The 19,736-nt window shown below is 35.2% G+C and overlaps 3 protein-coding genes across 3 annotated transcripts; 1 reads left to right on the top strand and 2 right to left on the bottom strand.

Moving 5' to 3' along the window:
* Positions 1 to 293: 293 nt before the first annotated feature.
* Positions 294 to 6,331, top strand: LOC145232863 (uncharacterized). The gene is made up of 14 exons (XM_080097539.1): positions 294 to 398; positions 624 to 769; positions 974 to 1,062; positions 1,301 to 1,367; positions 1,691 to 1,752; positions 2,352 to 2,502; positions 2,896 to 2,984; positions 3,165 to 3,320; positions 3,625 to 3,820; positions 4,498 to 4,648; positions 4,870 to 5,020; positions 5,378 to 5,530; positions 5,601 to 5,685; positions 6,131 to 6,331. Exons 1-14 carry the CDS (start codon positions 306 to 308, stop codon positions 6,237 to 6,239), a joined length of 1,698 nt encoding a protein of 565 aa, XP_079953665.1. The 5' UTR covers positions 294 to 305; the 3' UTR covers positions 6,240 to 6,331.
* A 251-nt stretch (positions 6,332 to 6,582) lies between these two features.
* LOC145232861 (carboxypeptidase B-like) lies at positions 6,583 to 10,961 on the bottom strand. The gene is made up of 13 exons (XM_080097538.1): positions 10,795 to 10,961; positions 10,643 to 10,715; positions 10,247 to 10,347; positions 9,665 to 9,785; positions 9,384 to 9,482; positions 8,851 to 8,952; positions 8,519 to 8,626; positions 8,177 to 8,264; positions 8,038 to 8,099; positions 7,551 to 7,688; positions 7,200 to 7,284; positions 6,870 to 6,981; positions 6,583 to 6,664 (listed from the first exon to the last, which is right to left on the bottom strand). Exons 1-13 carry the CDS (start codon positions 10,959 to 10,961, stop codon positions 6,583 to 6,585), a joined length of 1,338 nt encoding a protein of 445 aa, XP_079953664.1.
* A 966-nt stretch (positions 10,962 to 11,927) lies between these two features.
* On the bottom strand, positions 11,928 to 15,990 carry LOC145232860 (carboxypeptidase B-like). The gene is made up of 13 exons (XM_080097537.1): positions 15,926 to 15,990; positions 15,712 to 15,784; positions 15,280 to 15,380; positions 14,737 to 14,857; positions 14,422 to 14,520; positions 14,161 to 14,262; positions 13,877 to 13,984; positions 13,496 to 13,583; positions 13,374 to 13,435; positions 13,018 to 13,155; positions 12,735 to 12,819; positions 12,504 to 12,615; positions 11,928 to 12,009 (listed from the first exon to the last, which is right to left on the bottom strand). The coding sequence occupies exons 1-13, from the start codon at positions 15,988 to 15,990 to the stop codon at positions 11,928 to 11,930; spliced, it is 1,236 nt and encodes a 411-aa protein (XP_079953663.1).
* Between the last annotated feature and the right edge of the window lie 3,746 nt (positions 15,991 to 19,736).

Raw genomic sequence — 19,736 nt, 5'->3', positions numbered from 1 at the left:
TTCACAGCTTTATTTTCCCAGCCAGTAAAATGTTTATGCTAAAATTAGATGAATACAGTTTTACTCACGATTTTAGCCCCAAATTTTCCAGATTACTTCGATGGGAAAAACGAAAAAAAAACGAAGCACTTTATTTTCTAAAAGTAAGATTAAAGGCCATACCTATGCAAATATGTGTATTGTGTTTCTATAACGGCCTCGATAAAATGCTCTTAACAGACAACCCAATTTGATTAATTTAAGGCTACTAAAAACTGATCAATTACTCATTTTTGCAGATATTTGTTCATTCAAGTCAAAGCTTTATGTCGTTTATTGATGAAAACTTCATGAGTAAACTAAACAAAGATGAACAGTTACAAGTAAACAACAGAGAAATGGTCGTGTTTACAAAGCAGGTTCGGTGTAAAGGTGTATTTTGAACTAACAACATTATCTGAAGTTAAAAAACGCTCTAATAATCATTTCTTTTGTCCTATTAAATATTTCGAATTTTGTTTTGATATTTATTTTAATTTACATCAAATTAGCCGAATAATTAAAAACAATATTAATATACATCCATATAGTGGTTATATGCCCAAAAACATTTCTCACTTTAAAACATTGTTTTGACACTAAAGGTGGAAAAGAGCTATCGTGTAGGTAGAATCTTGTTCATTGCGGAAAATGACGTCGGCAATCACTCTACAGCTCCGCCTGGCGACCTAAATCTTCGATATAAACGAGCTACCACTCAATCTTCTACATCGCCGTACACCTGTTGCAGGTTTTTAAACAGCAAATGGTCTTACATAATCCGTTACGAAAATACAATAGATTCAATGATGGGCTATCGAGCAATTTATTTTGTTTATTGCAGAACAAACGTGTAATTTGTTTTTTAGGTTTCGAGAAATAATCGCTTTTTTCTGTTTTGCAATTTTATACGCTACCACGTTCGTTTAGAACTTTTGCCTCTCTTTCTTGACAGAAAGGAGAAATATATCAAGACGCGGACTCGGAATTCGAACGGAATTATGACTGTCGAAACCGCACGCTGTTATTCAAATTATTGCGCAGGTTGGTGATGTTTCTTCTTTGAAACAGTGACCATATTCCAAGTGAAAATAATTTTGCACAATACAGTAAACGCCGTTTGTATTTAATTTAGTTAAACCCCAGCCGGCGTAAAAAGCTGAAAGGAAAAATTCCGATGTCTGCCGTCTGTTATTTTTTGTAAATATTTTTGTCGTTCAGGCTGAACTTTTTTAGCTTTTTGATGTTTCTTGTTTTTAAACAAAATGTTTTGCGTTGCCAGATTGCGAAAACACAGAGAGTTTTTGTGATGTGTTTGTGAGTCGTACCAAAAGTCTGTGCAATTCAGCGTAAGTGTTTGTTTATACATGTAAAGTATGGATTCACTTAACATGTTGAACTCGGTCTATTGAAAATCAGTCATGTCACTTTCTGTCGATTGATTCCAAAACTGCAGCGATTTTTTCAACCTATTTTCGAGCATTTTAAAATTATTACAAATGTTGTTAAAAACAAATTTCACAGATAAAAACAAATTTCTTGCTATTTTTCTCCATGTAATAGTATCCTGAAATAAAACTTTTTACAAACTACTTTGTACCATAACCTGCTAACATTGTACATGTTACAATCTTAGGTGAACCTGGCAATATTTTTTTTCTTCCGATTACAGGTTCATGATTCACTATTGCCCAAGAAGTTGTTCAATTTGTTCGATACCGAAACCAAAACCGGGTACGAATATTGTTTGGTATTTGTGAAAAAAGTTATTTATTTTTTTGCAGAAAGTTGTCGCATTAAAAAAATTACCCAACTAAATCCTCTTTCGATGTAGCTGCTTTCCGATCCTGCATAATAAAACGCTTTAACACAAAAATCCAAATTAACAAACACATTTTTTTCGTCGTTTTAGCGACATGTGCGTCTCAGTATATCTGATATTTTGCTATTCATTTTCAGCAACTAACTAAGAATTTATTTGTGTAGTACTTATTACAAAAAGCACATGCACATCGCAACCACAACCCGTCATATTTCCTTCATAATTGTTTTCGCAAATAAAAATTTTACCCAACGTTGGTAATTTTTATGCCCAAATTCAAACACAAAAAATCTGATCAGGGTGACCCAAAGCCAAAGCCTATTATTATGTTTGCATACTTTGCTACATTACACTTTTTTTGCTGTTTGCATTAAATATGTATTAACTCTTGTTTTGAAAATGCCATAAAATTTATAATAGTCTTTATCCACCAAGTAACTGAAGATGGGGGATTCTATATTCAAGTTTTAAGTAGGAAAATTGCTTTACTTTAGTGTTTCTTGGTCAACAGTTTTGGTGCCTGAAACACGAACTGTAATAATTTACCAAAAGAGCGGATATCCACACGACAAGTTTAAGTATTTGCTTTCGACTAGTTCAAAACCAGGCAACGGCTATCGACCCGCAAAGAGAACATTGAAAACCGTGACAATGTACAACAGGTAAAACTTGCAATAATATGTAACCATGTCAAAGTTTATCAAATACTTGAAACTCATCAAAGTTTCACATTGCGTGTTATACCAGGAATGTCAAAATTTATAGATTTATTTTGTCTGAGAAAAAAATCGAAATCCACACCGTAACGAGTTTTATACTTTTACCCCCAAAAGCAATATTATTTGTTTTTATGTCTATGTCTGGAAAAGTTTGAAACGACATAGTTTTTCTAGCTTGTTGCGCAACATGACTGGAATAATTAGTGCAAACAAATATTTAGACGATCAGGCGGTCAGTCTTTCATATTGTTGTCACATATATCGTTTTACCATTGCAAAGCGTTTACGTATGGGTTTTATAAATTAATGTAAAATAGTTTGTGTTCTGATTGACAGGCCTACCAAAACGTTCAAAATCAAGATTTACTTCTGTTTCCGAAACGACCAAGACGGAGATTTTGTTTCGTTTGATCCATGCCCGTCAGGTGTGCCCTAAAGTTAACACTAAATTATTCCGTTTTGCAAATTAAAACCACAAAGAATATTTAAATAGCTTTTCTTGCTTTTCTAGTGTTACGAACCGGTTAAGAGCAAAAATTCTAAAAACGAATTACATAGAGCCAGTGCAAAGAAACTTCTTTCTATGTTAAATTTTGCTTTGTCAGGTTTACACCAGCGTTTTGTTCTATACGGACGGGGTTCAATTTCTTCTCAACATCAAGTGATTCTCACATATAACATGGGCAGGAATACGATGATTAGTCGAAGTCATCCATGCTGTGGTTACACGTCTAGACCAAGCAAATTCTTTTTTGTCAAAGGTGCTAGATTTTCTTTCTGTTTAAAACATTATTTTTCTCAACATTTGTTACCCAGATTCAACAGTCTACTCTCTACTGCATAGTTTTGTTCACTTAATTTTCACATGTTAATTGCACTAATGCTTGAACGGTTTTGACGAAAAGTTAGTTCGTATTTACAAACATCGCATAAGTTTTCAAACAGGACCTATTGTCACGCAAATAAGTCACATTGCATAAAAATACCTACAACAGTAAAAAAGGGTAACAAAACACAAACACAACAAACAATGCGGTGAATTAGACGTTGACTGATTCTATTCAGGTGTTAACCAGAAATCCTCGTCTGTCGGAAGCAACAAGACACCTCCTGCAATTCCAAATCGTCCTGCGACACAAGCCCCAACACCGCGACCGGTTGTGGTAACCGCCCAACCTTACAAACCTAGACCTTTGACCCCGGTGAAGTCTAACTTGACCACTGATCAACAGAAATGCTTAGATGCTCACAACTACTTTAGGCAAGCAGATGTTTAAGTTTATCTATTAAGCCAGTGGTTCTCAATTCGTTTCAGGCCATGGACCACCGGCGCTCTAAAAATAATATTGTGGACCATTCCAATTTTAAACCAGCTTGAAGTAAGCATACGCAAAAAGCATTTTGGTTTGAAACAGACTTCTTTAAAACCGATTTTTAAGAAGTATGCCAAAATTATTAACAATTAACATTTTGATACTCCTTCAATATGTAATATACAATCATCTTCATTTTATCACCAAATTTAGTGGACGTCCTATGGACCACCCAAAAAGTAATCATGGACCACCAGTTGAGAACCACCGTATTAAGCAGTAAAAAACACCCCTTTTGCCAAACTAGTTACTTTAACGCAATGTTTCTCAAAATATACATATGCTCCCAAGAGAGTGTGGTTTGGTGAACCACGAGGTTCTTACTTATGGCGCCCACCGATAACCAGCAGCAAAATAAACCTGCAAACTTTACTTGCAAGGTTTTAGATCTCAATTTATAATCCTCTTTTTGAGTATGTGTTCATAAACATGACATGAGGTTGATGTCGAAGACAAATAATAAAAAAAACATTGAAATCTTTTATCAGGATTTTTTGCCAATTTGAAAGGGCTAAATGATTGTAATTGTAAAAACATTTCTCCTATAGGCTATACCATTTTTTAGGGCGCGACATAATACACGTGCTTTAGTGTGGGACGACAGTTTGGCGAAATCGGCTAGTTTGTGGGCGAAACATCTTAGTTTTGCTGCTCCTACAAACCCCAATCAGTTAGAACCAGGATACAGAAAAACACCCCACTGGCCTCACTCGATTGTAAGTAATACTTTTCGATTTTCAATTTCCACTAAAGAGAGCGATCCTATGAAAACATTGTACGATAACCTAATTGATTTAATGCAAGAGAAGATAAAGTTCAACTATCGTTGCTGAAACGATACAAAGACAATAAGTTGCATGTTTAAATCCTTTTACATGTGCCTTCCACAGTTTTGGAAAAAAATCGTTTCGCATAACGTTAGTAATGTGCCTTGTAGAGAGGATCCGTGTATCGTGGTTCAAACGTCGGTGAAAATATTGCTTTAACCCCGCGCAGCGCTTCCCAAGAAGAAGTAGTGGATTATTGGTATTCCGAAATATTCGATTACGATCAAGCTACTGGAACAGCTACAAGTCAAAATCCAATTGGTAGGACGGTTCGTTTGTTTTTGTAATATTTTATGAACGAATCGTGCAAACTGGAAGGTTGATGCCCCAGGTGTTTTCATGTTTGTCTCAGGTTGACCATTGGTCATTGGTAGACTCTTTTGTCAATATCGTCCCAACCTTAAATATGGCAAAGAGCCAGAAATAGAACGACAACTGAAAGTTGTATTATAGAAATGACACCACTACGGCAAAAATATTTGGAGGCTATGAAGAGAGTACAAATAATATCCTGTGATTTCAAAATAATTTTATCATATAGCTAGGGATTTTACACTAAACATAATCTGTGATACCATAGCGTTGACACGCGAGACGTTTTGTCACTTGTTTGTGCAGGACACTACACTCAACTTTTGTGGAAAGGTACTGCCCGTGTTGGTTGCGCGAAAGCCCCAAACAGTGAAACTCAAAGTTACATTGTGGCGCATTACAGATGGGCTGGAAACTACAAGCAAAGTATTCTCAAAAACGTGCTTCCACCTAAACAAGGTAGGAGACTAGTTTGTTTACTACACAAAACAGTTCGCACTTTTAATTTTATTTTTTTTTCGGAATCAAGGTACTTGCACGCAAAACAATTGTACATACGGCAATCAGTGCTTAGCTTATGGACAAGGTTCAAGCTGCAGATGTCAAAGTGGCAGGTGAGCAGTGTTACTGTTCCACGTTCAATTTACGAACAAGTTATTTACATTTGCAATCTCAAACAAACTGTTTCAGTTGTATGTAGTCATCAAAGTATATGTCAGTACTATACATTTTTAAAAGCTGACTTACAAAGGCAAACGTAAGAGCACATGCAATAAAATGTTTAGGCTTACGTAACGTTTTATTACCCTATTTCCCGTTAGTTTGGCCGTTTTCTCTCATAAAGCATTTAATAGGCAGTTCTTTCTTCACAGAAATATTATTTGACAAAATGCTAAGACAAGAAACGCCTTCATTTTGATGGTACCATCCAGTAACTCTATATAGTCCAGCAAGTGATGTAAAAATCGAAGTTTGTAGAAGGTCAAAAACTATACAACTTATTTGAGTGTTTTATATATGTTATTTATTTATTGCTTTAAATTGTTTTGTATTGATTAGAATGGCAACTTGTAGAGGAAGAGAAGGCTGCATTGCCCGTTGTGGGTCCAATTTTTGCAAGGGGATCACTTATTGTCGATGCAGCGGAAGTCGTGCCTTTTGCGCGTAAAAAACTACTAAAAAACAGCAATGGATCTATTGATTTTTTGAAATGTATGTTTTTATTCTGGCTGTAAAAGATTGATAGTTCCTAACCCAGTCCCTGTCAAACTGCTTAAGAAATATTAAAAAAAAGGATTTTAATCTTTTTTTATTTTTCACATTTTTTGTTTTACTTCGTAAACCTTTAAATTCGGAAAACGCTTGGATTTTTTCTGACTTACAGAAGAGATTTTATTTAAAATGTAGCAGACAAGGTGACAAAAGTCTTTGTTTATTACTTGCTTTCATTTGCAGTGACTTGCATATACCAGAAAGACTGCAAGTAGAAACTTTTTTGGCTTAAAGCTCGATTAGCCACATTCACCAATAGTCACATAGTTGGCAATGACTTTCAAACCGGCAAAGGTCTCTTCAGCTGTTGGTTGAATGAACCTGGAGTAAAACATTTATTGTTTATAGCTTTTGTTGGTAAATAAGACTAGACAGCAACTCTATAAGTTAGTAAGGAATTTGTAGGTTTAATTTCAGAGGTTAAACCTAAAACATCATGAGGATAAAAACGCATTTAAATATCCGCAACTTTTTTCAAATTAATTTAGGTAACAAATATATAGTGGAAATTAATAATTAGGCTTACGCTTCGGGAAGTACGAAACCAAAACGACCGGTATCTCTCAATTCAGCAGCAAACGAGCATGTAATGCCTTGTTTGTCGTAAAAATAGTCGGCTGTGCTTCCAGATGCTTGGTCTAAAAATAGAACGTTTCAAACAGTTTCTATAATGATTGATTAACATGGTTGTGTTGGGTAACAAGTCTTTAGTAAACACTATTGAATTAGGTCTTGGGTTGGAAACCCCTGCTACGCAAGTATTTTCTTATTTCACGAAGTTTAAGAGGTATTCTATTTCACATAGTTTATCAGATGTGATGCTTTATTAGTTTTAATTATTAGAATAACTACTTACATATCACATCAGAAATCGGACCAGATTTGTACCTCATTCCATGGACGCTTTGAATTACTGAAGCGCTATGTCCTGCGATAACATTCTACAAAAAAACAACGATTTCATACACAATGTTTGTAAATGAAGATGTCAGGCAAAATTGTTGGAATTTTAACTGAATATACATTAACTTTTTTAGCCGGTAGCAACTGAAAACAAATCTAGAATGTAAAACCTAAGGCATTGTGACGCTTTTTGGTACGAACTCGATGTTACATTAAGTTCTAAATTAAGTTGGAAAAATATATCATAGTAAGATTTTTGACAATGAGGTTTTTTGCTAATGTTAAACACAAACAAAGTTCTTACAAGCGTGGCATAATCGAGTGCGTATGCATACGTGTATGCGTAAGGGAACATCCATAACTGGCCGTATGCGTGGATATCAATGTAAGCTTTGACGTTGGGAATGTTTCCGACGAACTCTGCTTGTGACTGTACTTCAATCTAATAAAAATAATTTTTTTAAATTTTGGGAAGTTCTACATGTAAATGTACCAGTCGCGAATTCAACAATTTAACATCTGTAACCAACAGGTAATGAACAGTTTTGTTACAATGACATTATTATTTATTTTTATTTGTAGAACTAAGTTGAAGTAAAAACTACCTTTTTCTTGCTATTGTGTGGTAAATAAATCACAGTTATGGGTCTACATTGAACAAATTTGCTAAAACAGGCAGCGTGTTTGTAAAAAATGAGCTTTGATTCAAGTCACCCTTTAACATAGCCGACTGGGTCAATTTTACAAAACTAAAAACAGGTTTGTAAAATAAAACAGTAACTAAATCTCACTTCAGACATCATGGATGGACCGTAGTATGAATCATCACAAGAAATATCGCTTGCTCCTGGACCTAATCAACGATAAATAGACAGAATAGACATAGTACATATGGTAAGTTGTGTCAATGCATAAAAAAGCAAAGCATACCACCCCAATTTGCATCCCAGTTCCTGTTCGGGTCAACACCGATGCACACCTCTTGGTTGTCTGATCTTGTCTTGCGCCACATGCGATCCTGTTCGTTTTCACAAAGATTTTAAAGTTCTTAACCGACATTATGATTGCGTTGTACGCTTGCTCCAGACAAGCGATGAGTAGCCTATTCGTTTGTAGGCTGGCAACAATTACCCAAACAAACCTAAACAACCACAGAACTAAGATGATGATCTAATATATCAACCATTATACAAATTAAACAACCAACTTGACACCTGAACCTTTTTAAGGTTTTCTCACTAATAGGTTGCTATTTTACAAACTACAACTTACATCAGTCCAAGTATAAACATATCCATCAGGATTGGAGATTGGAATTACGTACACATCCATGTTATTGAGAATGGAAGTCTCGTCACTTCCTGTTGTCGCTTCAACAAACTGAAAACAACCAAAACTTTCTGCATAATATGTCAACAGCTCAAATGTTAGATGTGTATAAGTTTGGACCACTTAGTTTAGTTTCTTGCCGCAAGCACATTTAAAAAACAATGCACACAACTTTTCTAAGTTCAGAATTGGACATATTTAGCCTAAGTTGAAACGTGAGTATTCGTTGGGCAACATACGCTAAACGGAAATAGAATTTGTGAATATAATCTTACGTATTTGACAGTGTACAAGCAAGTTGATGGGCTGACCCATTCTCTGGAGTGAAGTCCACAGTTGATCACGAAAGCAGGTTTATTGAATCCTCCTTTGCTAAGCTGAAAGTTGTTTACTCACATGACAAAAACATTTATCACAGAAAATGTAAACATTTTTGGTTGCTATATTACTTTCGAAAACTTTTTTACATAAATTATTTTATTTTTAGAACCGTCGGCTTTCGTACAGGCATGATCAAAGTTAACATTTCTGATGTATACAAATTCATGCTAACTTTTATTACCGAGTAACTGGTTAACACTCATTCGGTGAATTCAAAAAAGTAGAGCAAATGACATCTAGGTAATAGAGTGCTTAAAATATTAAAAACGTTAAAACCAATTCGCATTAAAATTCCCAATTGATAACTGTAAAATGTCATTTAAATTTACATAACAATCGGTATATGCACTCGTCAAGTTGTTCATAAACTTCCAAATCAATCACTGTTAAGTTTAACTTGTTTATACTTATATGTGTTTCATGTAACCTTAATAGCGTGAAACTGTCTTCCTTCGAAAGAGAATCCCACTGACATTTTGGTGGCAATACTGGATGATGCTGTGATATCGTCGATCCATTGCTGAATCTGTTAAAAAGACAAACGTTTGTCACGTTGCTAACATTTCGCCCAGCACCATTACCTTTTGTAACTCAAAGCGTATACGCTTATATTGTATTATTTTTACACCAGTTGCACAAAAACTTTACCAGAAATGTTTCTGCTAACTTAGTTGTTGTATATCACAGTATTCCAATCAATTTTTCTACCTCATCTAAAGTATGGTATACATTGTAGTTGAAGCTTGCCAAATCCATTTGTTCTGGTCGAAATGACCTTTCATTGTCGATGTTCTTCTGCACATCATCGATGAAAACCTCGTTGTTGATCCTAAACCAAGCTTTACAGCATTAACTTAGCTTTAGTTTAAAGTATAAGCTGCTACTTACAACGAAAATTAGTTTACGACAATTAAGCGGTTTTTTAGATATTTTAAGAAAAATCTTAATCGTGATTAACATTTGCTTTAGAAAAACAGACCTCATCACATAAGACTTTTATTTTTTTTGAATTTCCACAATTTTGATAATGGCTATGAGGTACATATCGTTACATTATTTCCCAATGTAAAGTACAAGCAATCCTAGTTTGCTTTGTATCTCAGACTTAGCTAGTAAAGGAGGTAGGGCAAAAAAGTTCGCAGTTTGTGGTAAAACATGAACTTCAAATGATACCTAAACCGCTAAAACCGTAGGTAAGTATCTTAAAGTATATATAAACGAAAATAAAGTAAAGGATTTGGGCCAACAGAGGATTTAAAGCCGCGACTTCGGTTGATGACAAAATATTACCTGTGGCGATTCAAGAACACTTTGACAGGTCCGACGAAAGCCCATGAAACATGAATGTCAACAGGTCCACTACCTCTTGGGCCGGTCCAGAAATCAATTGCCTAAAATGTTTTAAGACAAATTTGTAGAAATCGTATTTCATAACATTGTTTGATATTCATTAGGAAACTGTATAATTACAATAAATGTTAAGTTGACTTAACGGAAAAATTTATCTGTTACCCTTTATAACGTTGAACTGAAGTAACCAGGGTTAATCATAAGCTGCGACGTGATACACTGTTCAACGACTTTTATATGAATAAAATAAACATCTGTAGGGATTGTATTTTGCAAGAAAATGGCGCTAGCTCACTAGTGTCCTAGAGTAATATGAAAAGCAAAACAGTCGTTTACCGGAAAAGTTTCAGGCAATTTTTTCAGCTGGTCTCTCTGCCCTTCAGTGGGATGAACTCTCAATACTTGATCACTACAAAGAAGTAATTTTATTCTTTGATATGCAATAAGGTGCGCGTTTTACTGTTACAATCAAATTTGACAAAATATACCTTAATAAATTAGTACACGTTAATGCTCTTACTTGTGAAAAAGCCTTTTGGAGAAACCAAACGCCAAACAAGCACAAAATATCATAAAAACCTTCATGTTTAAAAACTCGTTGTTCACGAACTGAAATATCAGCAGCTTCATCCGATACTTTATTTCCTTCTAACATTACCACAAAAACTGCTGACACGATATGAAACATGGCCAGCAATACATGGAAAATATAGCAACTGTCGTTATGTCAACCTGGCTTCTTTGTGAAGATTGTTTTAGGTTGTCTCGAACACACAATAAATGTTCCACTACGTTCAGCAGTTTTACTGGTTATTAATGCTGACGTAATGAAATAGTAATGCTGGACAAATTCTGTTTAACTTACTGATTGTTTTTCAAACACTTGAAAACATTTTGGAATTAGACATGCTATTACAGCAATATATGGCTATATAACAGACTATTAGGCCTATAGCCACACTATCTCATGACTTGTTGATTTGTGATAAATACTGTCGCCCCCTTAATAAGTTCACCGAAAAGACAAACACTTCACTGGGTTGACTGTTGACACAGAATGAGATGCTGAAATGCTGGTTTTCACGATAACAACGCGATAAACAACCACCAAAGTAACAACAACGGGTCTACTGTTCTTGAGTTGTTTGTTTTAATTCTGATTGTGAACACATTGTTTCATTGGTATCATTAGCTGCAGCTTGGACCTAAATTAGTTCTATCTAGTTCACTACAGGGTTTTTGCTCCGGGTAATAAAATAGACATCCTTTTCGATTGGAGGTGAAATACAAGATTAACAGGTTTTTAAGCAATTGTTTGTGCAATTAAAGCGAAATGTCTTGTGCATAATGTTTATCTTAAATTTAAAGCACAGTTGTAGTTTTTTATTCGCAAGCCTTCTTAAAACTAAGCACAGCTTCTATGAAACTTGAACAATATTCACTTTTGGACTTCTATCTTTCTGTATAACTCTTAAGTGTTTTCTAAATTGCTAAACAGACCTTACTTAAAAATCAAGCCGGCAAATTGAATTTTTTTTTGTTTATTACTTGCTTTTATTGCAGTGCCTTGCATTTATTACAAGGTTGCTGCATATTGAAGCTCCTTTAGTATACAGCACAATTAGCTGCATGCACCAACAGCTACATAGTTGGAAATGACCTTCAAACCGGCAAAAGTTTCCTCAGCTGTTGGTTGGATGAACCTGGAGTAAGAAATTTATGGTTTACTCCAAAATTGCCATACGACTTATTGCCATTTTGTTGGTAATTAAGACTGGTCATGGCATAAATATTTATTGTAAGTACGAAAGGCGCATATTTTAAGCCGTTGTTTTCATGCAAAACAACCAAGAATATTAATGTAGTTTATTTAATAACACTACTTGCACCGCATAGTTGTCGTTATTTTTGACATCCACAATCAATCACCTTTTAAGGTGTATACATGCTGCCAAAATTTATACACTTCCAAGGAAAAAATTAAGCAACTTAATTACGTTGAAAAGGCAATTGGTAAATGAGCAGCGTAATTTTTAAACAAACTAAATTCATTTGATATTTCCGTTTAATTTAAGTAGTAAAAGCTGTAATAAATTTTATACCCATAAAGGGTATAAAATCGCAATAGAAAGTTCGCAACACGTTCAATATCATCTGAGGAACACATATATGCTTGAAATTAACAAAATAGCCTTACCTTTCGGGAAGGGTGAAACCGTACCGACCGGTATCTCTCAATTCAGCAGCAAAAGAGCATTTAATGCCTTGTTTGTCGTAGAAATAGTCGGCGGAACTTCCGGATGATTCGTCTGAAATAAATAACTTAAGTTTCGTATTGGTGGACCAAAACGAGTCCAATGATTTGATAAGCTTTGTTTCCAGTATTTCGTTGTGGGCTAAAGTTCATCATAAAACATTTACTACTTACATATCACTGTAGAAATTGGACCATGTTGATAGGTCATACCATGAACGCTTTGGATTGCTGCGGCGCTATCAGATGCGATAACATTCTACAAAACAAATGTATTTTTCAATGTCTGTAAACCAAAAACTGGGGGAGCTATGACTAAAATATGTATTGATCGGTGTAGCATACAGAAAATGCAAAAACAATCTAGTAGGTAATATAACAAAGACAAATAGTTCATTACAGTTAAAAAGTAAACTTTTTTTTTTTTTTTTCGTTTAATACAATAACAAACTCTTACAAGCATGTCATAATCATCTGCATGTGTATATGTGTATCCGTAGGGGAACATCCAGTATTGGCTGTACGCGTGGATATCAATGTAAGCTTTTACGTTGGGGATGCTCGCGACGAAGTTTGCTTGAGACTGTACTTCAATCTAAAATGTTTTAGTGTTAAAAGATTTATGTTCTACATGTAAATACATCAGTCGTAAATCAGCATAAACAATGAACAGTTTTGTTGCAATGACATTAAACATGTAGTGCACAAGGGCAGAATTTTAAATAATCAGCTTATTTTGTTAGCTTTAGAAACGCAAACTCGACTCATTGAATGAAGCAAGTCAAGGCTGCTGAACAAAAAAGTTAATCTCACCTCCGACATTACAGATGGACCGTAATATAAATCATTACAAGATGAAGCGCTTGCTCCCGGACCTGAAAAGTGATACATGAACATAGTATAGTTGTGTTGCTGCATAAAAAATCAAAACATACCACTCCAATTAGCGTCCCAGTTCCTGTTTGGGTCAACACCGATGCACACCTTATTGTTGACTGATCTGGTCTTGCGCCACATGCGGTCCTGTTCGTTTTTACAAAGATTTGAAAATGGTCAAATCACCATTATGATTACGTTGTAATTGACTTTGAGTGAAGCTTCGTTTTTCCGAGTTCATGCGGCTCAATCAGTGTTTATGTTAATCGAAAACTATGTTACAATGCCAGGCCAAACAACAACCTAAATGCTAATATTAATAAAACAAACGTTGTACAAATGAAATAACTAAACGTTTTTGGAGATTATAACGTGTTACTTTGACTAAAATACCTGGATTGTTAGCACAAAATATTGTTGTTTCAAACGCTTCAACTTACATCAGTCCAAGTATAAACATATCCATCAGGATTTGAAATTGGGGTCACGTACACATCGATGTCATCGAGAATGGAGGACTCTTCACTTCCTGTAGTCGCTTCAACAAACTGAAAACAACCAAACCTGCTGCAAGGTGGTGATGGCAAGCACAACAAAAAAACTATACGCACATAATTTTCAACCAATGACTTTTTAACTTTAGCATTGGACATATTAACCCTAATTTGAAACGTAAGTACATTTTGGCAAAATACGCATATCAGAAATATAAACCTTATCTTACGTATTTGACAGCATACATGCAAGTTGCCGGATTAACCCATTCTCTGGAGTGAAGTCCGCAGTTGATCACAAAAGCAGGTTTAGCAAATCCTCCTTTGCTAAGCTGAAAATTGGTTTAAAATAAATAAATTGTATTTCAATTGAGTAATAACTGCAAAATGTTTAGTTATCACTATAACTGGCACTTGCCCATACAAAACTACAAATTTCCAATTCAATCACTATAAAGTTAATTTTAATTCAAGGCAATGTGCTTTTTAACCTTAATAGCGTGAAACTCTCTTCCTTCGTAAGAGAATCCTTCATGTACTTTGGTAGCAATACTGTATGATGCTGTAATATCGTCAATCCATTGTTGTATCTGTAAAAACAACATTTCGTTCTCCAGCTTGTGTATTTACTAAAGTTTTGTCCCATTGGTGCAAAGAGCTCGTGGTCGAAACGATAGTAAAATTACAAGCTATTTACAAAAAAATTGCATATATTGTATAGCATTACTCAACACCAGTCAAAAAAACTGCTAAAAATGTTTTTACTCGTTGTTGTATATTACAACATTGAAATCAGGTTTTCCCACCTCATCTAAAGTGTGGTATACGTTGTAGTCAAAGCTAGCCAAATCCATCTGTTCGGGCCTGGGTGATCTTTCATTGTCAATATTCTTTTGTAAATCTTCGACGAAAATTTCGTTGTTGATTCTGAACAAAACTTACGACATTAACTTAGCTTTGGTGGATAATATTTCACACAAAAATTGGGTAATTAGGTGTTAGTTTTTCGGTATTCTTTGTGATTTTTTTGAGAATAGCAATGAGCGTTTTAGATTATATCAGTGTTTTACTCTGGTTTATGCAAAACGTATTTGTTAATTTTTCTCCCTATGTAAGAAACAAGCATTCTAACACAGTAAACTTTCAATAATACTGCAAAAACACATTATTTTGGTTTGTAACATCGCAAAATAAACATATTTTATACGCTGTAAGTAGGTTTAAGCCAACATTATGTACAAGTTAGCGGTTTTTGACATAATACAACCTTGCAATAACACCCAAGTTGTAAACTATTTGGACTAACAAAGCATATAAAACTGTTATATTGGTTTGCAATAGAACATTACCTGTGTCGATTCAAGTACACTTTGACAGGTCCTACAAAGGCTCGGGGAACATAAATGTCAACAGGTCCACTACCTCTTGGGCCGGCCCAGAAATCAATCGCCTAACATTTTTTAAAACAAAAGTTCCTAACGTTGTATGTTTAATACTCATTAGAAAATAAAGTGTAGAATTGCAACAAATATTAAGTCAGTTGAACCATAACATTCAACTACTGTACGCTTTATGACGTAACAGAGCGTTTGTTCTCAATCCATCGCGCGATGCGATTGAACTGAAATAATCCAGGTTAATCGTAAGCTTTGACGTGATACATTGTCAAGATATTTTAAAAAGTTAAATAAACATCTACAGTGTTTGTATTTGGCAAGAAAGTGACAAATTAGTTAACTAGTTTCCGAGAGTAATATGAAAAGTGAAAAACAGTTGTTTACCGGAAAAGTTTCAGGCAATTTTTCCAGCAGATCTCTCTGCCCTTCAGTGGGATGAACTCTCAGGACTTGATCACTGTAAACGGGTAAATTTATATATAAAAAAAAGTACTGTGTTCAACTAGTTACAAAAAATTTGAAAACACATCGAAAAAATAGCGAATCATTGAGCAGTGTATTCATACATTAGTTATGAAGTACAAATTGAAGTACTTACTTGTGAAAAAGTCTTTTGGAGAAACCGAGCGCAAAAAGAGAACAGAGTACGATGAATATCTTCATGTTTGAAACTCGCAGTTTACGAATTGAAAAATCAGCACCTTCAACCGATATTTATACCCATCTAATAATGATGCAATAGCTGCTGACATCATGGTGTAAAACTGTAAAACATGACTTGCATATGGAGTGTCTGGAAAATATGGCAACTGTCGCTTTGTCAATCTTGGTTTTTCATGACGTAAACTGTATTTAATCGCATGATGAAAGTGCACACGGTTTCATGTTTTGTTGAACCAAAATAAACTTACGTCTACATTTAGCAGTCTATTACTGATTGGGGTATTGACTTTTTAAATAGTCTTGCTGATCACAGTCGTTATTGAACTTAGCGATTGCCCTTTTAACCCTTGAAACAAGATTGAATTTAGACTTGCTATTATAGGAACACGTGGTTTTAAAACATGCCATAAAAGCAACACTATCTCATGACTTGTTAATTTATGATACAAATACGTCTACCGGAAAGACAAACACTTCGAAGTCAGCTGTCGTTCGCACAGAATAAGATGTTTTTAACCTTAAGGTGCTAATTTCCTTTTTGCTATAACTGTCTCATACGACGTAACTCATCGTGAAATGTTTACAAGAATTTTTAAATTTAAATTAAATTGTATACAAGAATTGGCGTTTCAAATTTAAATTTTATAGGAAGGCATGAAAAGTACAATGCGATGTTACTGTGCTTATCACCCTAGAACAGGGGTCACCAAACTTTTTTCATTGCGGGCCGGATAAGTTTAAAAATGATTCACGCGGGCCGCATAGTTTACATGCCCTAACGCCTTCTTTCCAAATTTAGCCCGTGAGGCGATTTTTCTACGTGCGCCAAGATATGGTCTTTCTATAATCCCATTTAAAATCTGGTGATGCGACTTTTAAATTGTATAGGTCATGTGTTGCGAGCAACGCTTGTATATTACGTCAAGTAACAAAAAAGGCAAATGTTTGCGCACAATTTACACTTGTAGTCTTGTCTGTGACGTAACAAACTGGCGTTGGATCAACCCTGGGCATTTTAATCCTATGAAACTATTAATCCTGGGCGTTGTAATGTAATGAAACTAGATAATATTATTCTACATATCGCGACAGGAAAACTTTCGTTAGGAGTAGATAAATTTTTCAATGTTTTGGTAAACCAAAAAATGTGGTCGCGGGCCAGATAAAATGACCTCCGGCCCGCGGGCCGTAGTTTAGTGACCCCTGCCCTAGAAGCATCACTAATAACTAATTTTGCACAAACACATATTAGGAAACCGAAACATCCTTTGCGTTCCCAATTTAAATATTATTTGCAGTTTGGCTTGGGATTGGTGGGTTAGTATTGTAGTACTCAGTGCCGGATTAACCATTAGGCAAAGTAGGCACGTAACTACAGGCCAGTCAAAAATCCAGGCCACTTTACAACAACGATCTTTGTGACAATGATTTGTCAACACTGATAATTCTATTTTTTTTTATTGTTGGCAAGCCTGATTTTTGGGTCACTTATAAAGTTGCCTACAGGCCCGCAGACCCCCTAATCCAGCACTGGTAGTACTCCATGTCTAACTTAGTGGTTCTTAACCTGTGACATTATGATGTTTTCGTGGTAAAGGTGGTAAAAGCGTGTAAATGAGAAGCACCGCCTAAATATTCGTTAATTAATTGCTGGTACAGAATATGTGCATTCAACCGCGTGGTAAGCACAGTTTTTCCATGTTTAAACTTGCCTTAAGATGGTTAAGCGTGGTGGTATAAATGTAAAAATCTAAAGGTTATAAAATTTTAGCTGTAGTCTTGCGCAAACGTTACATGTTCCCTTTTTCTGTATGTTGGTTGTAGGGACCTGTGTTTATGACAACTACACAAACAGCATTCAATGCTTTGCTTATAGCAAAATATCAAACTATAGATTGCAAATAAACGTTGATGTTGCAAAGTCTACTACATTCAACAACCGATTTTGTAATTGTAAACAGCATCTAGTACTCAAGGGGTATGTTCACTATTTAGTTCATCTAAAGTTTAGATTAGATTCTAAACCAGGGGTTGGCAACCGTCACTGTGGAAAACAAAAACAAAAAATGCCTTACTACAAGTAAAATCGCATTTGATTCTAGCAGCATATTGTCAGGTCGCAGAAAAATAGCACCGGGCACATTAATCTGCTCCAAAAAATAATAATTGGACTCGTTTGCCATTACATCTAAAATCCAAGTGTTGTTTGCGGGCCGCACAACTTTAATCAATGGGCCGCATGTGGCCAGATTGTCCACCCTGTTTTAAACCATTCGTCATTTTGTAGAAAGCAATTCACAAACGTTCTAACAAATGCACATGTGATGAAACTCTCTGGACATTGTTTGGTATACAAAATGATGTGTTTACCCAATTTTGTTTGTAACCTCGCAAGTTTGCTTGAAAACTTTGGCTAAATTAGAATTTTTCGTCAAAACCCCAAAACTTCGGTCCCTGCATGTCAGGAAATGCAAGCCGCTGGGTCGTGGAAAATCACAAAGGTAAACTTGGAAAATATTTTTGGTCGCGTCAAAAACAGTTTGGGAACCACTGCTTTACGCCACCTATCAGTATTAGAAAATCTTCAGTATTTACAAAACTGATGGAGTACTATTTTTTTGCATTGAAAAAGAATTTTTTGCTCACACTTCGGGAAGGTTAAATCCGTATGAGCCAGTATCTCTCAACTCAGCGACAAAAGAACAAGGTATACCAGCCCTGTACAACCAGTCAGCGCTGCTTCCTGATGAAATGTCTGTAAAAATTGCTGGGCGTAAAATAATTTTCATATTTGATGCATGCGAGAAAAACTAACTATTTGTGTAAATAAATCAATTTGCAACACATGCGGTGATACATTACAGTTCATCTAAACATGTTATGAAACACTGAACCAGCCATTCTTAAACTTGGTTTAGATTTTAAGCGATTGTTCGCGCTCGATTCTTTTTAGTTTGTAAATAAAAAGTCGTTTCCGTTCTTAACCTAATTGAAATTGACGAAACCAAACGTAATTGACTTTGCATGTATTTGTTGGAATATTTTCGCATGAAATAAGTTTTTAACTCCAGGTTTTGTTTCGCAAAGGCACAGTTTAGTTTTATAAATAAGTAAAAAAATTGACCGCGGTTGCTCAAATAAATGCGAAGAGACCGTTGTAATAAAAAAGGTAAAAAGTTTCAGAACCACTGCACGAAACTAACAATACACTCACAAATAACATCCGAGATGGCACCAGGTTAAAAAATCTTGCCGTTGACGGCCCCAATTGCATCAACACTTTCCTCTCAATACTTTTCTGCAAACATATCGTTCGTCTTACAAGATAATATGACTTAAAGGCTTAAGTTTTAATAAACGGACTTGTTTTAGATCTGACATAACTGTCAACATTTTTTGTCGCATTTTCACTAGACTTTGGGTTTCGAGCCAATCCTCTCATAGCGTTTTTTAAGTTAGAACTGCAGTCATCAACAGCTTGTAAATTTTCCGTGTGTTCTGGATCACGAATATTTTCGGGGGACGACCGCTTGCACAACTGCGTAAGGTGAGATTAGTCACCAATAGGACAAAATGAACTGTTGCCCTTAATTATATCGCAGCACAAAGCAAGCAAATCATTTTTTGAAACGACTTTTAACCGCGCTGAGTGGTTAATAACTGACAACAATCACATTACTAGGTGTCGCTATATATCAAATATTCTTGTGGACCATCTAATCGAATAGTAAAAAGGGCAGGAACTT

This window comes from Phallusia mammillata, chromosome 6 (assembly GCF_965637545.1).
Source record: "Phallusia mammillata chromosome 6, kaPhaMamm4.hap1.1, whole genome shotgun sequence".
NCBI classification, from domain to species: Eukaryota; Metazoa; Chordata; class Ascidiacea; order Phlebobranchia; family Ascidiidae; genus Phallusia; species Phallusia mammillata.
This window is presented reverse-complemented; position numbering and strand designations above follow the sequence as displayed.

Bases quoted from the DNA above. Each gene is read 5' to 3' on its own strand.
- LOC145232863 (XM_080097539.1), top strand. From the start codon at position 306: ATGTCGTTTATTGATGAAAACTTCATGAGTAAACTAAACAAAGATGAA. The intron at 3,321-3,624 runs GTGCTAGATTTT...GATTCTATTCAG, and splicing joins CAAATTCTTTTTTGTCAAAG to GTGTTAACCAGAAATCCTCG. The intron at 3,821-4,497 runs GCAAGCAGATGT...ACCATTTTTTAG, and splicing joins GATGCTCACAACTACTTTAG to GGCGCGACATAATACACGTG.
- LOC145232861 (XM_080097538.1), bottom strand. From the start codon at position 10,961: ATGTTAGAAGGAAATAAAGTATCGGATGAAGCTGCTGATATTTCAGTT. The intron at 9,786-10,246 runs GTAATATTTTGT...AGCTTGGTTTAG, and splicing joins GTGTTCTTGAATCGCCACAG to GATCAACAACGAGGTTTTCA. The intron at 7,689-8,037 runs GTGAGATTTAGT...TATTTTTATTAG, and splicing joins GTCCATCCATGATGTCTGAA to ATTGAAGTACAGTCACAAGC.
- LOC145232860 (XM_080097537.1), bottom strand. From the start codon at position 15,990: ATGAAGATATTCATCGTACTCTGTTCTCTTTTTGCGCTCGGTTTCTCC. The intron at 14,521-14,736 runs GTGGGAAAACCT...TTGTTTTTACAG, and splicing joins TATACCACACTTTAGATGAG to ATACAACAATGGATTGACGA. The intron at 12,616-12,734 runs GTAAGTAGTAAA...TATTTATTTCAG, and splicing joins TCCAATTTCTACAGTGATAT to ACGAATCATCCGGAAGTTCC.